The sequence below is a fragment of the Dromiciops gliroides genome, chromosome 2 (assembly GCF_019393635.1).
Source record: "Dromiciops gliroides isolate mDroGli1 chromosome 2, mDroGli1.pri, whole genome shotgun sequence".
NCBI classification, from domain to species: domain Eukaryota; kingdom Metazoa; phylum Chordata; class Mammalia; order Microbiotheria; family Microbiotheriidae; genus Dromiciops; species Dromiciops gliroides.
The window spans coordinates 576739240-576758955 of NC_057862.1; the positions used below are offsets into that span (position 1 = coordinate 576739240).

Sequence of the window (19716 nt, forward strand, 5' to 3'; positions counted from 1 at the left end):
CAAGCCCCACATCATTATTACTGCAAAGTGTATTTAATGTAAAAAGTACTAATAAAATTTTCAGACTCCCAAGGCTGGGAGGATTGGAGTGATCGTGTAGTTCAACCCATCAGAGAAGCCTTTTCCAATTCCAACACTTTCCAACCCTTAGTTAATCCAGTTTTCTCAATGCATTTTCAGCCATAGTAATGATATCAAACGAAAATTTAACTTTTTTTTTTGCCTTTATAATTATGCTGGGAAACATAAAATTTCAGGCAAGCAAACATTTAAACATTGTCCTGAGAAAGAAGTTTGCAAACTACTTTCTTTGAGGTAGCCTCCACTTTTACAAGTTCAAAGCATGCCAAGTGATTTTTTTTTTCCTGGCATAGATGGATTCCTTAAAAAATGTTAACGAGACTAATGTCCCCCTGCAGTAACTCTCCGTGGCGTGTTGGTGACAGTGCAAAAAGACACATTTTTCCATGTTTTAAAACAATTTCTGGGATTTAAAAATTAAAAAAAAAATCCCCTCTCATCTGTCAGTTTCGAAACATGGTCTAGACACTGGCAGCCCTAGGGAACGCGGCGGGAGGCGAACGCCGCTGAACCCGCCACTTCCCAGCCAGTTTGCGGGGGTCCGGGGCGAGGTTCCTGTCCCCGACCCCACCCCACCCCCACCCCCACCCCCCGACAGACTGGAAACAAAAAGACCCCAGCGCTAGGGGGGCGGGCGCGGTACTCTTCTACCGACCTCCCAGCCCCCAGCCCGAGGCCGATGACCGAGAGCTAGAGTAAGGGAACAAAATCTCCGAAGATACTAAGGCGCCAGCCCCCAACCTCGGAAGGGAAAGAGAAGGCTTTTCCAAGAACCGCTGTTTCCTTTAGGGGCCGCGTCCAGGATGCTGATTGGCCTTAGCGCGGCGCTGCCTTGTGACGTCACCACCCCTTCTCCACTCATACCCCGTCCCCCGCCCCCTGCCTTCCTCCCCCCGGGTGGTTTCGGCTGTTTGGTCAGGAGCAGCTGAAACCGGTTTGAGAGAAGCCGTTTCCTCCTTCTCTGGTCTGCCTCCGGGCAGCCCTCGTGAAGCGCTCGCGCGGCTGTGGCGGCGCCGGCGGCAGCCACCGTCAGCCTCGGGACTGAGAGGCGGGGGTAGTCGCGCTAAGCGGATTTTCTCCTTGGTTCTTTCTTCGAGGAGGGGGCCTGGGACCTGACGCGCTTATCGAAGCGGCAGCGGAGGCAGCGCCGGGCGACGCTCGGAACCCGTCCTAGCGGGGACCCCCTCTCCTCTCTCCTGCAGACGCCCCCCTCCCCGACAGGTGAGCGCGCGGAGGCGGGGAAGGTGATGGGGGAGGGGCACTCGCGCGATGTGCCGCAGGTGGGCAGGTGAGCTGCCAGGCGTTGGGGAAAGGTGTCTGGCTGGTGAGGACTGTCTCGCCGGCGGGGGTCGTGTCTTCACCTCCAAGGTCTGAGGGTCGTGTCCTCTACCCCGAGGTCTAGGGAACAAGGGGGAGGAAGGGCGTGTGGTGACGAGCCCTCCGGGGACCAGGGACCCCCTTTTACCCACTGTCCTAAGGCGAGGGTGCTGTCGTTGAGGGATGCCTCGGAGCGGGGTGGGGTGGAGTCCCCAACGGAGGCTGGGTGAGGGGGCGAGGCTCTCTTCGGGCTGGGGCAGGGGGTCCACTGGGGGTCATAAGGGACAATCTCCGGGTGGCCGGCCGGTGGTAAGCCTCGGTCGCCGGCGCCTCTAGGTGATGTGGGCATTCTTCTGGGAGGTAAGGGCTTGGCACCCAGCCTGTGGAGAATTAATCGAGTCGAGTTTTGTGTTGACTTTTTTCCTAAACTGAGACCTGGTTGATGAATCTCCTTAATCACTCTGTCCCTCTCGGGTACCGGACCCCAGTACTGCCTCATCTTGGACTTTCTGCATAATGCTCGAGTTGCGGGCTAATCTCTCGGTTAACAAGAAATTATTCAGTGCTCTCAAGTGCTAGGCGTTGGGAATACGTGTACTAAGGATGAAAATTAATACTTATAAAAAGCTTTTACAATTCATCAACTCCTGAGGTTGTTTCCTTATCCTTAATTGAGCAAGCCTCCTTGTATTTCCTATTTATGGTAATGTTTGTCTTTTTCAACAAAAGTATGATTGTCAGCCAAAGACCTGTATCTATAAATTTTAGTTTATGAGTCAATTCTTTTGACATCAAATGCCTACAATGTGTTATGATCCAGGATTAGGGACCAGGATAAAAGCAAACTCAAATAATCCCTTCCCTCAAGGAATTTATATTCTGTTGGAATGTTAAATGTTCATTTTAAACCCTCTGCCTTTTTAGCTCTGTTTAGTCGGTTTACCTCAATAAAAGGAATTGGTATAGTGCATTTTTGCATCCTATGATTCTTCAGCAAAGATTTTGGAAAACATTAAGGGCTTTTGTCATTCAGATAATTTGACAGCTAGTAGTATTCTTTTAGAATCTAAAAGGTTTGCTTCATTGAGTATACAGTATATTCAACACTACTCAGTTGGAAAATTTCGTTCCCTTCCTTGTTGCTGTATTTGCTAATGTATGTTAAATAAATACTCCCGAGTCATAGATTTGGATCTGGAAGTGACCTTAGGAAGTTTTTGTAGCCAGCCTCCTGAGGAGGCAACTGAGCCACACAGACTAGAAGTGGCATGCTCAGATTACACACCCAGACTAAGATGGCATTTGAACAGAAGTCTGACTCCTCTCCATTCCCAAGCCTCCCCCTATATACTTTGTATGGGCATATTAGGAAAACTAAACATGAAATAACATTTTCTCCAGTTGTTGAGGTTTGTTTGTAGAAATTCTTGAATTCTGAAGTCATGGCTTTGGTGGGAAGCATCATGGAATATCATGATAATCTAGAGCATTCATATTATCCCCAGGATTATTGATTATTTTGGGTATTGGAAACAATGTTCCAGTATGAATGCCTAAGAGTGCTGTATTTTTTTCTTTCTAACATTATACAGTTTTAATGCTATCAGCACTTTGGATTGTTTTTAGGAAGAAAGAACCTTGCTTTCTTTAACATTTTTTACTGTCTCTTTAAGAGACTGAGTGCTAGAGTGGCTGGCTTCTGAGTCAGGAAGATAGGGGTGCAATTCCTACCTCTGGTATATATTGATTTGTGAGCCTGGGTAAATCACTTAACATAATATCAAAGTATCCTAGGCAACTTTATGAGTCTCTTAGTTGCAGAGAAGGATGGTGATTTGAATTGGTAGGATTCCCCCATGTTGCCTTTACCAATAAAAATCACAGTTCTAATCCCTATCCCTACTCTTCTTATGAAGTAATAATAATAGCTAAAATTATATAGTGTTTTAAAGTTTGAAAAGTCCTAGACACAAACACACAGTCTCATTTGGCCCTCAAACAACCTTGTGAGGCAAATACATCTTTTTTTTTTACAAATAAGGAAACTGAGTCTGAGAAACGTTAAGCATTATCATCAGGCAAAAGTAATAACCTAATGGGAACTGTCTGGTGGTGCAAAACTGCATCAGAAAATAGGAGGGAGGCAATTTTGAATGGACCCATACAACAAACATGAAATGGAGAATCCCAAGTGCTCGAATTTGGAAGTTTTTCTTTGCTCTTCTTCAGTAACTAAAGATATTATGTGTATCCAGTGTATCTAGGAAGGGGCAAGAAGAAATTGAAATTTTTTCCTTTTATTGAATAAACAAAAAAGGAAAATTGTGAATGATTGTTTCTTTTTGTCCATTCTTGTAATGCTACTGGGAAGCTAAAAATGTTTGTAACAACATTTTTTATTAAGTTTTATTATGAAAAGGTTCTGATAATATGTTTTTGTTCCCAAAGTTAGGGAGGTAGCTTTACAATGTGAGTCAGAAAATATTTACCTGGTAAAAGCTTATATAGTAAAAGATTTCACAGGGTAATGACAGTTTAAAATTTGTCATGTATTTTGCTGCCAACTTATTGGAATCTTTTAAAAATACAAATAATATAGGCAAGCTCAGGTGAGTAAAATAGGGTGTTTCTCTTTCATTTAATTTTTCCTATTTAAAAACATTAATTTGTGGGATACATGAAGATGACCCTTTGCCCAAGGTGATATTGTAGATCATAGGAAATTTGGTTAATATAATAAAAACTTACCTTAAAAATGAGGGCACCAAACATTTATAATCTTTTAAGTTGTTTTATGTATTTTATTCTTGGGGTAATATACATACATACATACATACATACATACATATATATACATATATATATATATAGAGAGAGAGAGAGAGAGAGAGAGAGAGAGAGTGAGAGTGAGTGAGAGAGTGTTAGTTTGCTGATTTTCCAGCCTCCCCTCTTCCCTCCAATTAGGTTGTTTTCTTGACAGGAAAACCAGAGAGACTTTCTCTACAAAACCATGTATAAAAAAGTACAACAGGATTTTATGTTGTCACTACTATATTGCTGGGTACAGGTCATTCTGGGTGAGAAAACTATGCAGTTAAATCCTGCACCAGAATTTTGGCTCATATCCATGCTTATGAGTACAATGCAGTACTAGGGAGCGGCTATACTTTTAGAAATATGGTAGAAATTTTGGAATGAGGTATATAAACTAAAACTTCTTCCTGGAATCTAGAAAGGAGAACTGCATAGTAAGTATACTGGAAAGACCCCTGCTTTTAGGTTCAAGCCACTCACAGCTCTAGTACTTAGTAGCACTTGAACTGGAAAAATCACTTTCCTTTTTGAGACTTAATTTCTTATTTTGTAAAATGTATCATTTATCTCAAAGGGTTACTATGAAGAAAGCACTTGGTCTGTGCACAGCACTATAGAAATGTAAGCTCAGGAGGTTATTCCAATCATCCAGATATCCTTATGAATAAAAGAGTTTCTCAAATCATTTTTGTTTAAGAAACTGTCTCTTAACATCAATAACCTTCTGTTACTTGGTTTTCCTAGTAGACTTTTTACTGGGAAGAGTTTGCACTGTTGTGGGCAGATCTATCATGAACTTTCACAATTCATATTGTATATAAATACTTCAAAAGATCCATGGTTTCATCCCTATAGGGAAGGATGGAGAGGGTAATTTCTCTACAATCCTTTCACATCTTACTTAGTAAACTTTCTAAGTTGCTGTGGCTACCCTTCTGGAAATAAACAGCTCTTAACTAGGTTGACTGTAGGTGCACATCAGTCACTTGGTGCACACTTCAAACCTTTCCTATCTTAGAAATTGTGCTCTCCTGGCACCACCTTTAAGAACCCAGGATTACCTCTGTACCATAATGAGGAATTAAAGAAGGACTTGAATGAAGGTACTTTGTGTAAATGAATAAATTGGGATTTTTGTTTTTGGCTAGTATGAATTATTTCCTGAGAGTTAGTTGTGTCTAGGTGGACTGACATTTAGAGATCCTGACCCTAAAAGTTTAAGGGCTTAACACTGCCGAGGTGCTGCTGCTCAGCATGACAACCTCTGCAGACAGCTTCCTTGGTAGCTAGCATTTTAGCTGCGGCCAGTTACAGTGTTATATATATATTACACAGTTACTAAGGGTAAGAGGGGGAAAGAAAAGTAGAACTAGCTTAAGTGGCTGTTTCAGGCAGAGGATCTCAGGGACATAGATCCAGAGCTGAAATGGAACTCAGAAGGTCATCTTGTTATTTCTGTTATCAGTCCAAGAAACTTGTTATGTGCATTCAGTACATAGTGTTTACTTAAGAGTAAGCATATTAATAAATAAATAAGAAATAAAACTTTAATAGTACCATTAATTCATTTTGTAGTGAACTTCCTTTATCATTTAGTTTTTTCTTTCAAATTTTTTTCTAGTTAAGGCTGGAATTAAAATGTCTTTCATTCTGCAAGTAGGGCAATAATAGCTGATGGACCTATAAAACTGTAAGGTTTGCAAAGCACTTTTGTCACAACAGCCCACTGTGTTGGTGCAAGTATTGTTACTGAGGTTTTTAGATGGAGTAAGTGAAGAAAATTAGAGGTGATGTTAAGAAATTAGCCCACATTGAGGGTGCCAAACTCATTTGGAAGTATTCTTGTTAATATATATTTATATATTTTTTATAGCTATTCATAGTTTATATAGGTGAATTGTGTCCATATAGTTATGTTGGATATAGTTACTATTTACTGAGTACTTGTTTCAAAATTTTGTGTTTATGTGTAGGAAAACAACAAATTGGAGCATCTATACCTGGGAAATTGAAAATAATTGTCTAAAAAGACAATATATAAATCAGGGTATTATAACGCAACCTGGATAAATCAGTAGAAGTGAGAGAGTAGAAGAGTGATCATCACACTTGAGATTAGTTGAAGTGACTTATCTAGTGGAATTAATAAAAATATTCTGTAAAGTGCTTTGTACCTTTAATAAAAAGGAGTAGGTAGGATATCTCAGGTGGAGGAAAATGATATACTCATTACACTGTTTTAAGCCTTCTTGCATTGAGAATCTTCTTTCTTTTAATCGAAATTATTATCTCTTTGGGTTAGGACTGTGTTTTTTTAACCTTAAAAATTTTTTTTCTCTAGAAATACATGGTGCAGTGATCAAAGTATTAAAAAAAATTAGAGTGGGGGGGACCTTACTTAGATTTATAACATTTGGTACATCAGTTCTTAACTTGGGGCCTTTGAACTTAAAAAAAATTTTTTTTATAAATATTTCAATATATTTGGTTTCATTAATAATTCTATTTATTTTATGCATTTAGGAACATTGTTTTGAAGAAGGGGTCCAAAGGCTTTACCAGATAGTTAAAAGGAACCCTTGTCAGAAAAGATTAGCCCCTGAACTAGTACCACAGCATTTTAGTGTAGCTGAGATAGAGTTTGGATTAACAAAAGTGAGTTAAAAAATGTGGAGTAAATTAGTGTGACCTGCAAAACCTGAGGTATGATTTTTAAAAATTGGCAGATTAGGCAGTAGGGTTGCCAATTATATATCTCCTAAGACTTACTATAAGCTCTCAGAAATTCTATGTCAAGGTTCTTGCAATTGAAGAGGCAGTGTCTGGGCTATCATTGGACATATGTTAATTAGATCCTAGATCTTGAGATGTTTAGATAAACGATAATCATATTCCTTACTGAGATATGCATGATGGAGAGATTCCTTTATGTAGTGGATAGAGGATAAGATCAGTAGCCAGCATGTGAGAGTAGTTGAAGGCAGAGATAGGAGTTAATTTTGAGAATACCCCATCATCACTTACTGGTATCACCAGATTCAGTTTATCAAAGTTCTCAGTACCAGGATGTCAGTATCATTCAGGCATTCATATGACAGTTACATGTTTTGGAGGTAGAGGGGTCACCGTAAATTGTGTGTGTTTGTACATATGTGTGTTTGATAAAACTTTCTAAGAAACTCATGTGACCAGGGTGTTTACAAGATGTAAATTGGTATTCATATTCCTACTTAATCTGGTATAAAGATCTTCCCAGGATTTGGGGTGGGGTATCTTAGCAGTAAACTAGGAAAAAACCCTCACCCCAGAAGACACTTGTTTCAGTACAAGAGTTTCATTAAAAACTGTTTTTTTTTTTGGTCTTTGTTTTGTTTTGTTTTGTTTTTTTACTATTTTTATAGTTGTGTATAGAATGGTAGAGAGGACATTGGGGACAGAGAATCTAGGTTATAGTGATCCAGATAAAGTTCTAGGAGATGGGTGTGGGAGTGGTAGCTGTAGAAATGGAAAGGAAGATGTAGATCATGGAAAAATCACATAGAAGTATCAGCAGGATTTTAGTATTATATTAGATGTAGGTAGCAAGGAAAAAGAATAGAATACATGATTCCTTCATTTGTAGCCCAATGGGAGTTGAGCGATATTGATACAGTTTGTAAAGAGGAAATTGGAAAAAAGATGACCTGTGATGGAGATGTTGAATACTGACTATATTATGTCTTAGATATTGAAGGCCATCATTGATAACAAGTACAGTTTGTTAAACAATGACTATTATATAAATTAATTTTATTTCAGCTCCTATCATTTTGCTAGATTAGAAATATTTTATTTTTTTCTGGTTTAGTTCTTTTTTTTTTTTTTTAGTGAGGCAATTGGGGTTAAGTGACTTGCCTAGGGTCACACAGCTAGTAAGTTAAGTATCTGAGGCCGGATTTGAACTCAGGTACTCCTGACTCCAGGGCAGTGCTCTATCCACTGCGCCACCTAGCTGCCCCTCTGGCTTAGTTCTTTATAGTAAAGTTGTTTTTATAGTAAAGTTGTTTCCCTCTACCATTCAAAGCTGTTTCAGAAAGATAGTGGAGACTTCAGAACAGCTGCTTATCAGAAGAGGGTGTATGTGACTAGAGAATCATTACACCTTTATCATTATTTGTAAATATATCCATAAAGTAAAGTTAGGAATTTTAATAGTGTAAAACTTGAGATTTCTATTTAGTATTTTTATTAATTTCCTCCTCATCAGTTCCAGGACATTACAAGTGCTGACAGTGAGCAAGTACTATTATTAACTTATACCATGGCTCTGAAATTAACCACTTGAACAAAAGTTGGGGTTTAATAATAGTTCATCTCTCTATTGAATTTTTAAAGTCGACTACAAATATCTAATGCATTTTTAAGACAGTATCTATAGCTAACATTTTCCTGTATTATATATTTTTTCTAGTTCAACTAAATAAATCTGCCAAGATGACACCTTCTCAAGTTACCTTTGGCTTAAGAGGAACTCCATTACCAGGTATTGAGTTTTACTTTTTCAATTTTTAACTAGCATTAACATCTTCATCATGAAATATTTTAAACTATAGAATTGCTAAGTGAAATAAAATTAAGGTTGATAAATGTTTGAAATGTTTTGTAAATTTTTTTGGCACATTGTTCTTTGAAAAGGTTTTCTTTCACCAAAAGAGAGAAAGGAAGGAGAAAGGAAAATATTTATATAGAGCGTCTTATGTGTTAAGCACTGTGCCAAGCACTTTTTACAAATATTATTATTATTATTATGAGTAATCCTAATACTAGCTAACATTTATATAGTACTTACTATGTGTCAGACATTGTGCTAAGTGTTTTACAATTATTATCCTACTTGGTCCTCATAGTAACCCTGGGAGATAGGTGCTATTAGTATCCCCATTTTGCAGATGAGGAAACCAAAGCAAATAAAGGCCAAGTGACTTACCCAGGGTAACACAGCTAGTAAATATCTGTGGGTAGATTTGAATTCTCAGATTTTACTGATTGACTCCAGGTCTAGTACTCTATCCACTGTGTTACCTAGCAACAACCCTGCAAGGCAGATACTATTATTATCCCCATTTTATAGGATATTGGAGATAATCAGCAGAGGGAAGGTACTAGCATCAAGGAGGATCAGGAGAGGCTTGGAGAAGATGGGATTTAACTGGGACTTTTAAGATAGGAGAGAGAATACTCTAGGAGAGGGGAATAGCCAGTGGAAAATATGGCTGGAGTCTGGAGATAAAGTGTCTTGTGTATATGGAACAGCAGGAAGGCCTGTATCACTGGAATACAAATGGGAAGATGTAAGACAGTTGGAAAGGGAAGAGGGGAGTCATGATGTGAAAAGCTTTGAATGCAGAAGATTTTATAATAAGCTCCCATTGGAATTTTTTAATGGTGGGGAATGGACATTGTCAGATCACTTTAGGAAGATTAATTTCACGGCTGAGTGGACAATAAACTAGAGTAGGAAAAGGCTTGAGGCAGGAAGACCAACCAGAAGGCTGTTGCAACACTCCAGAGGTAAGTAGATGAGGGCCTGACCAGAAGTGGTGGCAGTATCAGAAGATTGAAAGAGACTAAAATGTTACAAATGTAAAATTGATAGGCCTTGGCAACTGATTGAATATAAGGGAGGGTGGTGACAGGGACTGAGTCAAGGGTGACACGTGGATTATAAGCCTGGGTGACTGGGAGGATAGTGGTGCCTTCAACAGTAATAGGGAAGATATTGGGTCTTTTTCCCAAAGAGATCATAAAAAAGGGAAAAGGACCCACATGTACAAAAATATGTATAGCTGCTCGTTTTGTGATGGCAAGGAATTGGAAATTGAGGGGCTGCCCATCAATTGGGGAATGGCTGAACAAGTTGTGGTATATGAATGTAATGGAATTCTATTGTGCTGTAAGAAATGATAAGCAGGAGGAGTTCAGAGAAACCTTGTAGGACTTGTATGAACTGATGATGAGTGAGATGAGCAGAACCTGGAGAACATTGTACACAGTATCATCAACATTATGTGTTGATCAACTGTGATAGACTTGATTCTTCTCAGCAATTCAGTGGTACAAGATAGTTCCAAAGGACTCATGATGGAAAAGGCTCTCCAAATCCAGAAAAAAAAAACTGTGGAACAGTAATAGGGAAGAGATCAGTGAAAGAGAAAAAGATGTTATATATTCAAAAATATAGCAGCTCTTTTGGCAGTGGTAAATGGGAGACTAAAGAAATACCCATCAATTGGAAGATGGCTGAACAAAATATGGCATATTTGTAAAGCATTTGGGACAGTTCCTGGCATATAGTAGGAAATGCTAATTAAATTAAATATTATTATTTAATTACTAACTATTAATTATCAGTTTTTAATTGGTGATAAGTAGTTACCCAAAACCCACATTAAAAAAAGTTGCAACTTATTTGTTAGTGTTGGTTGCTGAGTACAAAGGATAAGAAATTATTTTATTAACTTGATAAAACTCTTCAAATCAACATAGACTCTCATACTTTGGGACTTCAATACAAGGGTAAGAAAGATGAGTATGGAGAGAAGTATATGTGAAATTATGACTTAGGAAGAAATGAGTGAGGTAAGACATTATAGATTAAGTAGAAGCCTTATGCTTATTTATCATGGACACTTAAAAAAATTCCTAGGCACTGGACATGGCAAGCACCAATAAGATTATAAGGATTGAAATTGATTTTTTTTTTTTTTTTTTGGTGAGGCAGTTGGGGTTAAGTGACTTGCCCAGAGTCACACAGCTAGTAAGTGTGAAGGGTCTGAGGCCGGATTTGAACTCAGGTACTCCTGAATCCAGGGCCGGTGCTTTATCCACTGTGCCATCTAGCTGCCCCGAAATTCCTATTAAATATAGGAAAATAACACATTCCTGAATTATCTATGTACAGTTATATCATCAACTTATCAGAGTGAAAATATGTATTTGTAATAAACAAGAATAGTTATGATAAAAAGATGAATTTAATGCTGACTTATTTTATAAATCTGTTGAAAATTTAAAAAATGGGAAATAAACAACAGAAATTATATTAATACCAATTCATTAAAAATTTAAACCACTGTGAATTACTGCAACCAGGAGACCAAAAGAGGCCAGAAAACACCTTAGCATATATTTGACTTTCTTGCCAAAGTGAGATGGCTGTCAAAGGCAACAGCAAGTTAAAATATAAGTACTCTGTGCAATTTTCTGAAGAAGGATCATAGATAATTATGAGCAGCATCATCCCAAAGCAGAAGGAAGCAGTGAGGTATAAATCAGTCTAAAGAACTCTTCACAAGATATATAAAGTCATTTTAGTAAACTTTTAAAAATCAAGGATAGTGGAAAAATCACACAATCTTTGAGATGATTATACAGGCAGTAGAAATTTTTGCTAAAGAGGACAAAAATGGGAGAAGCAGGCAGATTGGATCAAATTGATCTAGAGGAGATCTGTACCTTTATGATGGTACTGAGAGACCAGTATACGAGTCTATCTGAAGGAGGGGGAGTTGCTAGTCAGTCACCAAGCATTAAGTGCTTGCTATATGCTGGGAGTGCCAGGGATGAAGAAGAAAAGAAAAAATACTTTTCAGAATAAAGATAAACACTGTCAGAACAAAATGATAACTTATATAGGCTCTTTTATAACAAAAGTTACTGCCATCCATTGTAACAAGGTCATTCAGGATTCCTTGGCAAATATAGCAACAATAATAATTATGTTCAGAAATCTCCAAATAAATAACCTTAAGAATGGTATAAAACAGGGAGATGTATGCTTGCCAAAAGTATTTGCTACTGTTATTGACATCTAGTGAAGAGGTCCAGGTCAAGGGGAGGGATTCCCTTGGATGAAGGGGTCCTTCAAATTTTCTGTTTATGAATGACTTGTGTTGATTATATTAAGTCCCAGAATGTTTTAGGGCCTCAATTACTCAAAGGAGTCTGACCTATCTGCTCATATAGGAGAGATCAAATGGATGAAGATTATCTTTTGCCCAGATTTTAACATGTATCTGAATGGATTTCCATTAAAGTTTATCCAACAATATGTATGTCTGGATTGGACAGAACAGATAGTGACAAGAGGTGAAAAGGAGGAAGAGAATGGGTTGGATTGCTTTCAGCAAATTGCAGAGCACTTTTCTTGACCTCAAATTATCTATAAAAACAAAGGACCATTCTTTCAATAAAAACATTTGCTGTATGGCAGCACGACCTAGAAGGAAACTGACTCTGAAGAGGTAACGATGAGCATCACATAGAGGGCAATGAAAAGACACGTGCTGACTGTGAGCAGGTATCAATATATAACCAATGAGGAACTCCAAAGGAGAATATAAAAGGATGTCATCAAGGAATTGTATGACAGAAAGAGAAGATGAGCAGGTAGACAACTAGAGTATACTACTGCCATTCTCATTGTGTTGATAGAAGGTTAGGAAAGGCTCCAGCACTTTGGGTGGAATCTCTTTCCTGACTTTTCCAGAGGAAAGGTATGTGGATGGATTACAAATCTGCATTATTTGAGGGAATTCCCAAATTGGTGTTATTACAGATCCATTGAGTACCTCCTGAATCTAGCACAGTGTCCGCCACATAGTACATAAATGTTTGTTGATTGATCTCTTAGTCTGTTTCCTCTTCTGTAAAGTGAGAAACTTGGACTAAGGGATTTCAAAGGTCTTTTTAAACTCATCTTTTTTTTTTTTTTTTGGTGAGGCAATTGGGGTTAAGTGACTTGCCCAGGGTCACACAGCTAGTAAGTGTCAAATATCTGAGGCTGGATTTGAACTCAGGTCCTCCTGAATCCAGGGCCGGTGCTCTATCCACTGCACCACCTAGCTGCCCCCCCCCTTTTTTTTTTAGTGAGGCAATTGGGGTTAAGTGATTTGCCCAGGGTCACACAGCTAGTAAGTGTGTGTTAAGTGTCTGAGGACAGATTTGAACTCAGGTACTCCTGACTCCAGGGCCGGTGCTCTATCCACTGCACCACCTAGCTGCCCCCTAAACTCATCTTTTTAGAGCTAATCTTTCATCATTCCATAACTGTCTCTTCTCTTCTATTATCTTGTTAAGCATTGTCAAGACACCTAAGATGGTTTATGAGTAATAGAAATAGAAATATATATTCAGGGTCCTAGATTTCAGAAAGACATATTTGGGAATACTTTGGGTTGCTAGATTTATTTTTTGAAAAACTTAATGTTTATTGTACTACCTCTTATTAGATTTTGTTATTAAATTTCCGCTACTAATAATAGGTATTTAAGATCAGATTGATCATCTTGTTGATCTGGGCCTATGAAGAGAGGATTATGTTGAACTAAGTGCAATTGACTATTTTTTTCCCCTTTCATACCTGTCATTTAAACTAACTGGTTATTTATGACATTCTTTTCAAGGAGAAATTTTTGCAATATGTGGAGATTGTGACACTTTGGGAAATTGGAATCCTCAATATGGTGTGGTTCTTAAACCTGAAGAGAAGTCAAGTGATGGGTAAGTATGAGAATATTTTATAATGATATAGTAACTTTCTATTCAGATTTTTAAACTGTTCAAACCTATGTAATATATTACATTTCTTAAAAATAACAGAGGCAGCCAACTCAATTTTCTTTTTTCTTTCTTTTTTTTTTTTTGTGGGGCAATGAGGGTTAAATGACTTGCCCAGGGTCACACAGCTAGTAAGTGTCAAGTGTCTGCAGCTGGATTTGAACTCAGGTCCTCCTGAATCCAAGGTTGGTGCTTTATCCACCAACTCAATTTTCAAAGGCAGTTTCTATTATGCTCTAAATGCTTCTAAGGATGGGCCTAGTTATTGGCTGCATGCCTGTTATCAATGGACCTGTCTGCTTAGAAAAAGGCTTATTGCTAGCTGCAGAGGGATGAATTTTTTTGGTCATAGTAACTCTGGAACGTTTGTGTGTTGTTTTTTTTTTTAACTAAGCCATAGGACGATTGACATCTATATCAGTGAAGCTAATGACCACATCAGTGGCATGTCATTGAAATATGAAATATTTCCTTTGGGATTAGAATACAGTAACTAAAAAAAACTCAAGAGTTGGTTAGGTGAGAGATGAACTTAGGAATATAAGTATCATGTTATGGTAGTTATGTTTGCTTATCTTAATAAATTGTGTGTTTCATTCTTTAAAATTTAAAGAAACTGGGGCAGCTAGATGGCGCAGTGGATAGAGCACCGGCCCTGGAGTTAGGAGTACCTGAGTTCAAATCCGGCCTCAGACACTTAACACTTACTAGCTGTGTGACCCTGGGCAAGTCACTTAACCCCAATTGCCTCACTAAAAAAAAAAAAAAATTTTAAAGAAACTTATTTGTAGCCTGATTTTTCAGTATTAGATAAAATAAATTTTTAGAATTAGATTAAATGAAGACCATAGTAAAATATTTTCTTTTTACAAATGCTCTAATATTAATGCAAATCTTCTGTCTAATCTCCATTTTGCACATTATCTCCCATTCATCCATCCTTCATCTACATAGTAGTGCCATTAATGACATTTAAGAGATATTACCATCGCTTTGCCACTGTTCCTGATGGACCATGTTACTTTTCCATTTGACTTGGCAGCCGAAACCTTCTATATGTGTTGTCTCCCCCATTAGAATGTGAGCTCCTTGTAAAAGGGATCAGTCCAACATGAAATAAAGAGTGTGGTAGAAGAGTAGAAATGCTTTATAGGAGTAAGGAAGAATGATATTTCTATTGATGTTTGAATGGTTAGGATAAATTCTTAAGGGGCTTGTTATTGCTTTCTCTCAACTATGTCTTCCAAACTATTTAATGCAGCTAGATAAATTGGTGTACTTATTATAAAAACATAACTAATACAGTATTTCAAGCTTGGTATTTAGGCTGGAAAGCCACGATTCCCCAGGAAAATACCATACCAGTGTTTTGTATATGTGTGTACATATTTTAAATAAGACTAATTTCTTATCAGTTGTAAATTGGTTTAGTGGATTGATTAGTTGTTGTCCTTCTTTCTCAGAGAAGACTAAAATGACATCACTATGTTGGAGTCAAGTTTGGTACAGTGGTCTGAGCAGACCAATGTGAGCTCAGAAGGCCCTACCACAGGACAGGCACAAATAATCCACATAAACATTTGGAATAGAGATGTCTCTAAATTTGCACATTTTATGTTTCTTTTGAGCTACTGCAATTCTGCTTTGCTTATTGAACACAGAGCATCCTTTGATGTGGGCACACCATGTGGTTCTTTGCCACTGTTTCCCTTGTCATGCATTTGATTCCAAAGTTCTTCAGAGAGACCTTGAGAATATTCTTGTTATCATTTCTTCTGGCCTCTTGTGTGAGTTCATCATAAAATAGTCTTTTAGGTAAACATATGTTTAGCATTCGAACAGTATGGCCAGCTCATCAGAGTTGCGCTCTCTGCAGTAGAATTTGAATGCTTGGCAGTTTACCTCAAGAAAGGACCTCAGTGTACAGTACCTTATCTTGTCAGGTGATTTTCAGAATCTTCCTAAGACAATTCAAATGGAAGCAATTCAGTTTCCTTGCATGGCACTGGTATGCTATCCAGGTTTCACAGGCATACAACAATGAGGTCAGCACAATGGCTCTGTATGCCTTCAGTTTGGTAGGCAGTTTAATACTTACTCTTCTCTCCCACACTTTCCTTTCGAGCTTCCCAAACACTGAACTAGCTCTGGCAGTGTGTGTGTCAACCTCATCATCTATGTGTATATCCCTGGAAAATATACTACCAAAGAAAGTATGCTGCCACAGAAAGTGAATTACCAAGGAAAGAATTAAAAATGTTCTCATTTGCTGTATAACCAATGGTTCCACACATATATAGTATGGTGGAGAACTTATGTTTTCTTGGTGGTGTTAGGCCAGAATTAGCACAAGCAACAGAGAATTGATCCATGTTTTATTGCATCTCGGCCTCCGTGTGCACTGAGTGCATAATCTGTGAACAAAAAATCTTGCACCAACTCTCTCTCTATTTAGTCTTGTCTTGTAGATTTTTCAAGTTAAATAATTTACCATCAGTGTGGTAGCTTACCTTCATGCTATTTTCATCTTCATTGAAGGCATCCAATGATATTTCTGAAAACACCATGCTTGAGAGCAAGCACACAGCCTTGTTTCACTCCATTGGTGATTGGGAAAGCTTGAGAGCATTGTCCACTATACAGAACCCAGGCAAGCATGCCATCATAAAATTGATGTACAATATTGATGAACTTCTCCAGGCAACCAAATTTTGCCATAATTTTCCACAAGCCCTAATGATTAACAGTATCAAAGGCTTCGTCTGGTTGATGAATGCTGGGTACAGATCTCTGTTTTGCTCCTGGCATTTTCCTGGAGACGTTAAGCAGCAAACATCATATCAACTGTTTCTTGACCCTTTCTGAAGCCCCACTGGCTCTTGGACCATCTTCCAGGTGAAAGATCAGCCATGTTAAGAAGGACTCTGGCATGAATCTTTCCAGCATTGACTAAGAGAGAGAGAGAGAGAGAGAGAGACCTTCCTGTGACTGTCACAGGACAATCTGAATTCCTTTGCTGTTATAGAGATGGACAATGGAGACATCCTTGAACTCCTGGGGGATAACCTCCTTTTGCCAGATAACCCCAGAGGTTTCAGTCAGCTTTTGTATGAGTAGTGGACCTCCTGACATATATACGTCAGCTGGGATACAGTCCACACTAGGTTCTTTGCCACGTGAGAGGAACTGAATGACATTCAAAACCTCTTCTTCAGTTGGAAATTCAGCTAGAGAGGGATTGACTTCAACCTGAAGTATACAGTCAGTTGGCTTCAGCACTGATTGATGATGATCTTTTGAGAACATTATGGAAGTGTTCAGCCCATCTCTTCAGGATCATGTGCTTATCACAAATCAATGTGACTCCAACAGCACTGAGTAGTTGAGATGCAACTTTTATTTGTGGGTCTTTGGCCCATAAATAGCCTTCAGGGCATCATAAAAGCTCTTTGGATTGTTACTATCATCATAAAACTGAATTTCATCTGCCTTCTTAGTGAGCCAAGCATTCTGTGTCTCTTTAAGCTTCTCTTGCACTTTACTTCTGATGGAATTAAATGCTGCCTTCTTAGAGCTGGATGAACTATCCTGCTGGTAAACCCTGTGGAATTCTCATTTTTCATTTAGCAGCTTCTGAATTTCTCCTTCATTTTCATCAAACCGATTTTGATGTTTCCAAGTGTACTTCCCCATATAAGTAAATACAGTGCTGTACACCAAATCTCCGAAAGCTGCTCACTTTCTTTTCTGCTCCACTGTTGCCAACTGTGTGTTGGCTCAGCTTTCCCTCCAAGTTAGGAACGAACTATTCCCACTAGGAGAAGTATTTTATATGTTTTATAATATCTGTTGACATTAAGTCTGGTAGTTGACTTGCTTTGGGGCCACTGCTTTTGTTGAATGGGAATTTTTAGCTTGGAGAGGATGTCTATGAACATTTTAGCACTCTGCACCACATGTTACCAGGATGCTCTTACATCCTGTATGTCTCTTCTTAGGACAGTCTGTTAAATGCCAGTGTTTGCTATGAGGGTGCATCCATGAAGTTTTTTTGCATTTAGGTAGGTGGAAGACAGTGTTGGTGATGAGAAGGTCATGAGATGCACAAGTCTTTGGTAGTAAGTGACTGATGCTGTTGCTGTTTCTGACTCCATTCCTTCCAAGGACACCCTGCCATGTCTGGTATTCTGTTCTACTCTTGCATTAAAGTCACTCAGAATTATAATCTTGCTCTCTTTTGGCACATTGATGATGAGGGTCTCCAGGTCTTCATAAAATTTTTCTTTGACCTCATCAGTTATCGTCATGGTAGGAACATATGCACTGATGATGGTACTGTGGCGCTTTCCTGCAAGTGGCAATTGCATTTCATGAGCTTGTTGGTTACTCCTTTTGGGAGGCACACAAGGTTGTTAACTAGGTTAGATTTGATTGCAGAACCTACACCAGCTTCATAGTGCTCCCCTTCACTATGGCCACTCCAAAAACATCATGTATCCAGCTTCAGTAAGCTGGCTTTCATTTGTCAGCCTTGTTTCACTCAGGGCTGCTATTTAGATGTGATACTTGCTGAGTTTTCTTGCAACAAGAACTGTTCATCTTTCTGGTCTACTGGAATTCATAATGTCCATAAGCATGCACACATTCTATGTAGCAGTGGTGAGTGGAATCATCTTTGTAAAAGTTCTTATACTTTTTTTTGTGTGTTTCGATTGCAGGGTGGGATTCCCACCTGCCATGGTAAACAGGCAAGGGTTAGGTAAGCAGACAATTGTTAGGACACCTTTTCTTTTTTCTTTTCTTTCCTTTCCTTTTCCTTTTCCTTTTCCTTCCTTCCAGCAGTGAGGGTTAAGTGACTTGCCCAGGGTCACATGGCTAGTAAGTGTCAAGTGTCTAAGGCTGGATTTGAACTCAGATCCTCCTGAATCCAGGACCAGTGCTTTTTCCATTGTGCCACCTAGCTGCCCCCCAGGGCCCCTTTTCTAGCCCCTTCCTCATGCTGGGAGTTGAGCAGTTCAATTCTTCAAAAAAGCTGCTCAGATACCGGGGCTGGGGGAGGGTGGGTGTGCTGCTGAATCCCACTGCTGCTTCAGTCCAGTGAGAAATCAATCCTGTGGCCTGGACCACTTGTTTGCAGGTTTGTGACTACAGCTCCTAGTGTAGCTGCACCTGCTGCTTTGTCACTTGCCTTTTGCCATAGGACTTTTAGATAAGGTAAAAAAGGTAAAATAGGTGATATTTCTTGATTCAAGCATAAATTGGATTTGTTATTCAGAGTTGTGCCAAGTCGTGGACCTCATTCTCTCTCTCTCTCTTTTTTAAAATAAAAGTATTTTATTATTTTCCAGTTACATGTAGAGATAGTTTTCAACATTTGTTTTTATAAGATTTCCAATTTCAAATTTTTATCCCTCCTTCCCCTCCTCCCCTAGACAGCAGGTAATCTAATATAGGTGATATATATATAATAACATTAAATATATTTCTGCATTAGCCGTGTTATCAAGAGAAGAATCAGAGCAAAAAGGAAAAACCTCAAAAAAGAAAAACAACAGCACCAAAACCAAAAGAAATAGTATGGTTCGATCTGCATCCATGTTCCACAGTTCTTTTTTATTTTTGGGATTTGGAGAGCATTTTCCATCATGAGTCCTTTGGAACTATCTTGGACCATTGTATTGCTGAGAAGAATCAAGACCTCATTCTCTCTTCAAGTCATCCAAGTTCATAAAGCAACTAGATGCTTATTGCTTGGACACAGTGCAAACCCAAGACTCAGTTTTCCTAGGATCTGCAAGTAGAACAAGGGCAGTGATCATAGTTGACTAAGTTAAGTTTGTAGATATTTGCAAGGATATGCCCTGATTTGGAGCTATAAAAATACAAAAATTATGCCAATAAGGTATG

At 38.6% G+C, this 19716-nt stretch overlaps 1 protein-coding gene across 2 annotated transcripts in view; it reads left to right on the plus strand.

Moving 5' to 3' along the window:
- The first annotated feature begins 979 nt into the window (after positions 1 to 979).
- GPCPD1 (glycerophosphocholine phosphodiesterase 1) overlaps positions 980 to 19716 on the plus strand; it is an 85277-nt gene continuing 66540 nt past the window's right edge. Inside the window, exons 1-3 of one of the 2 annotated variants that reach the window (XM_043981327.1) lie at positions 980 to 1302; positions 8663 to 8734; positions 13656 to 13752. In XM_043981327.1, coding sequence (XP_043837262.1) covers positions 8686 to 8734; positions 13656 to 13752 — 146 coding nt within the window. In that variant the 5' untranslated portion in view covers positions 980 to 1302; positions 8663 to 8685. Of the gene's footprint in view, positions 1303 to 5295; positions 5316 to 8662; positions 8735 to 13655; positions 13753 to 19716 lie in introns of those variants that run through there. The other variant, XM_043981328.1, reaches the window with a different exon arrangement.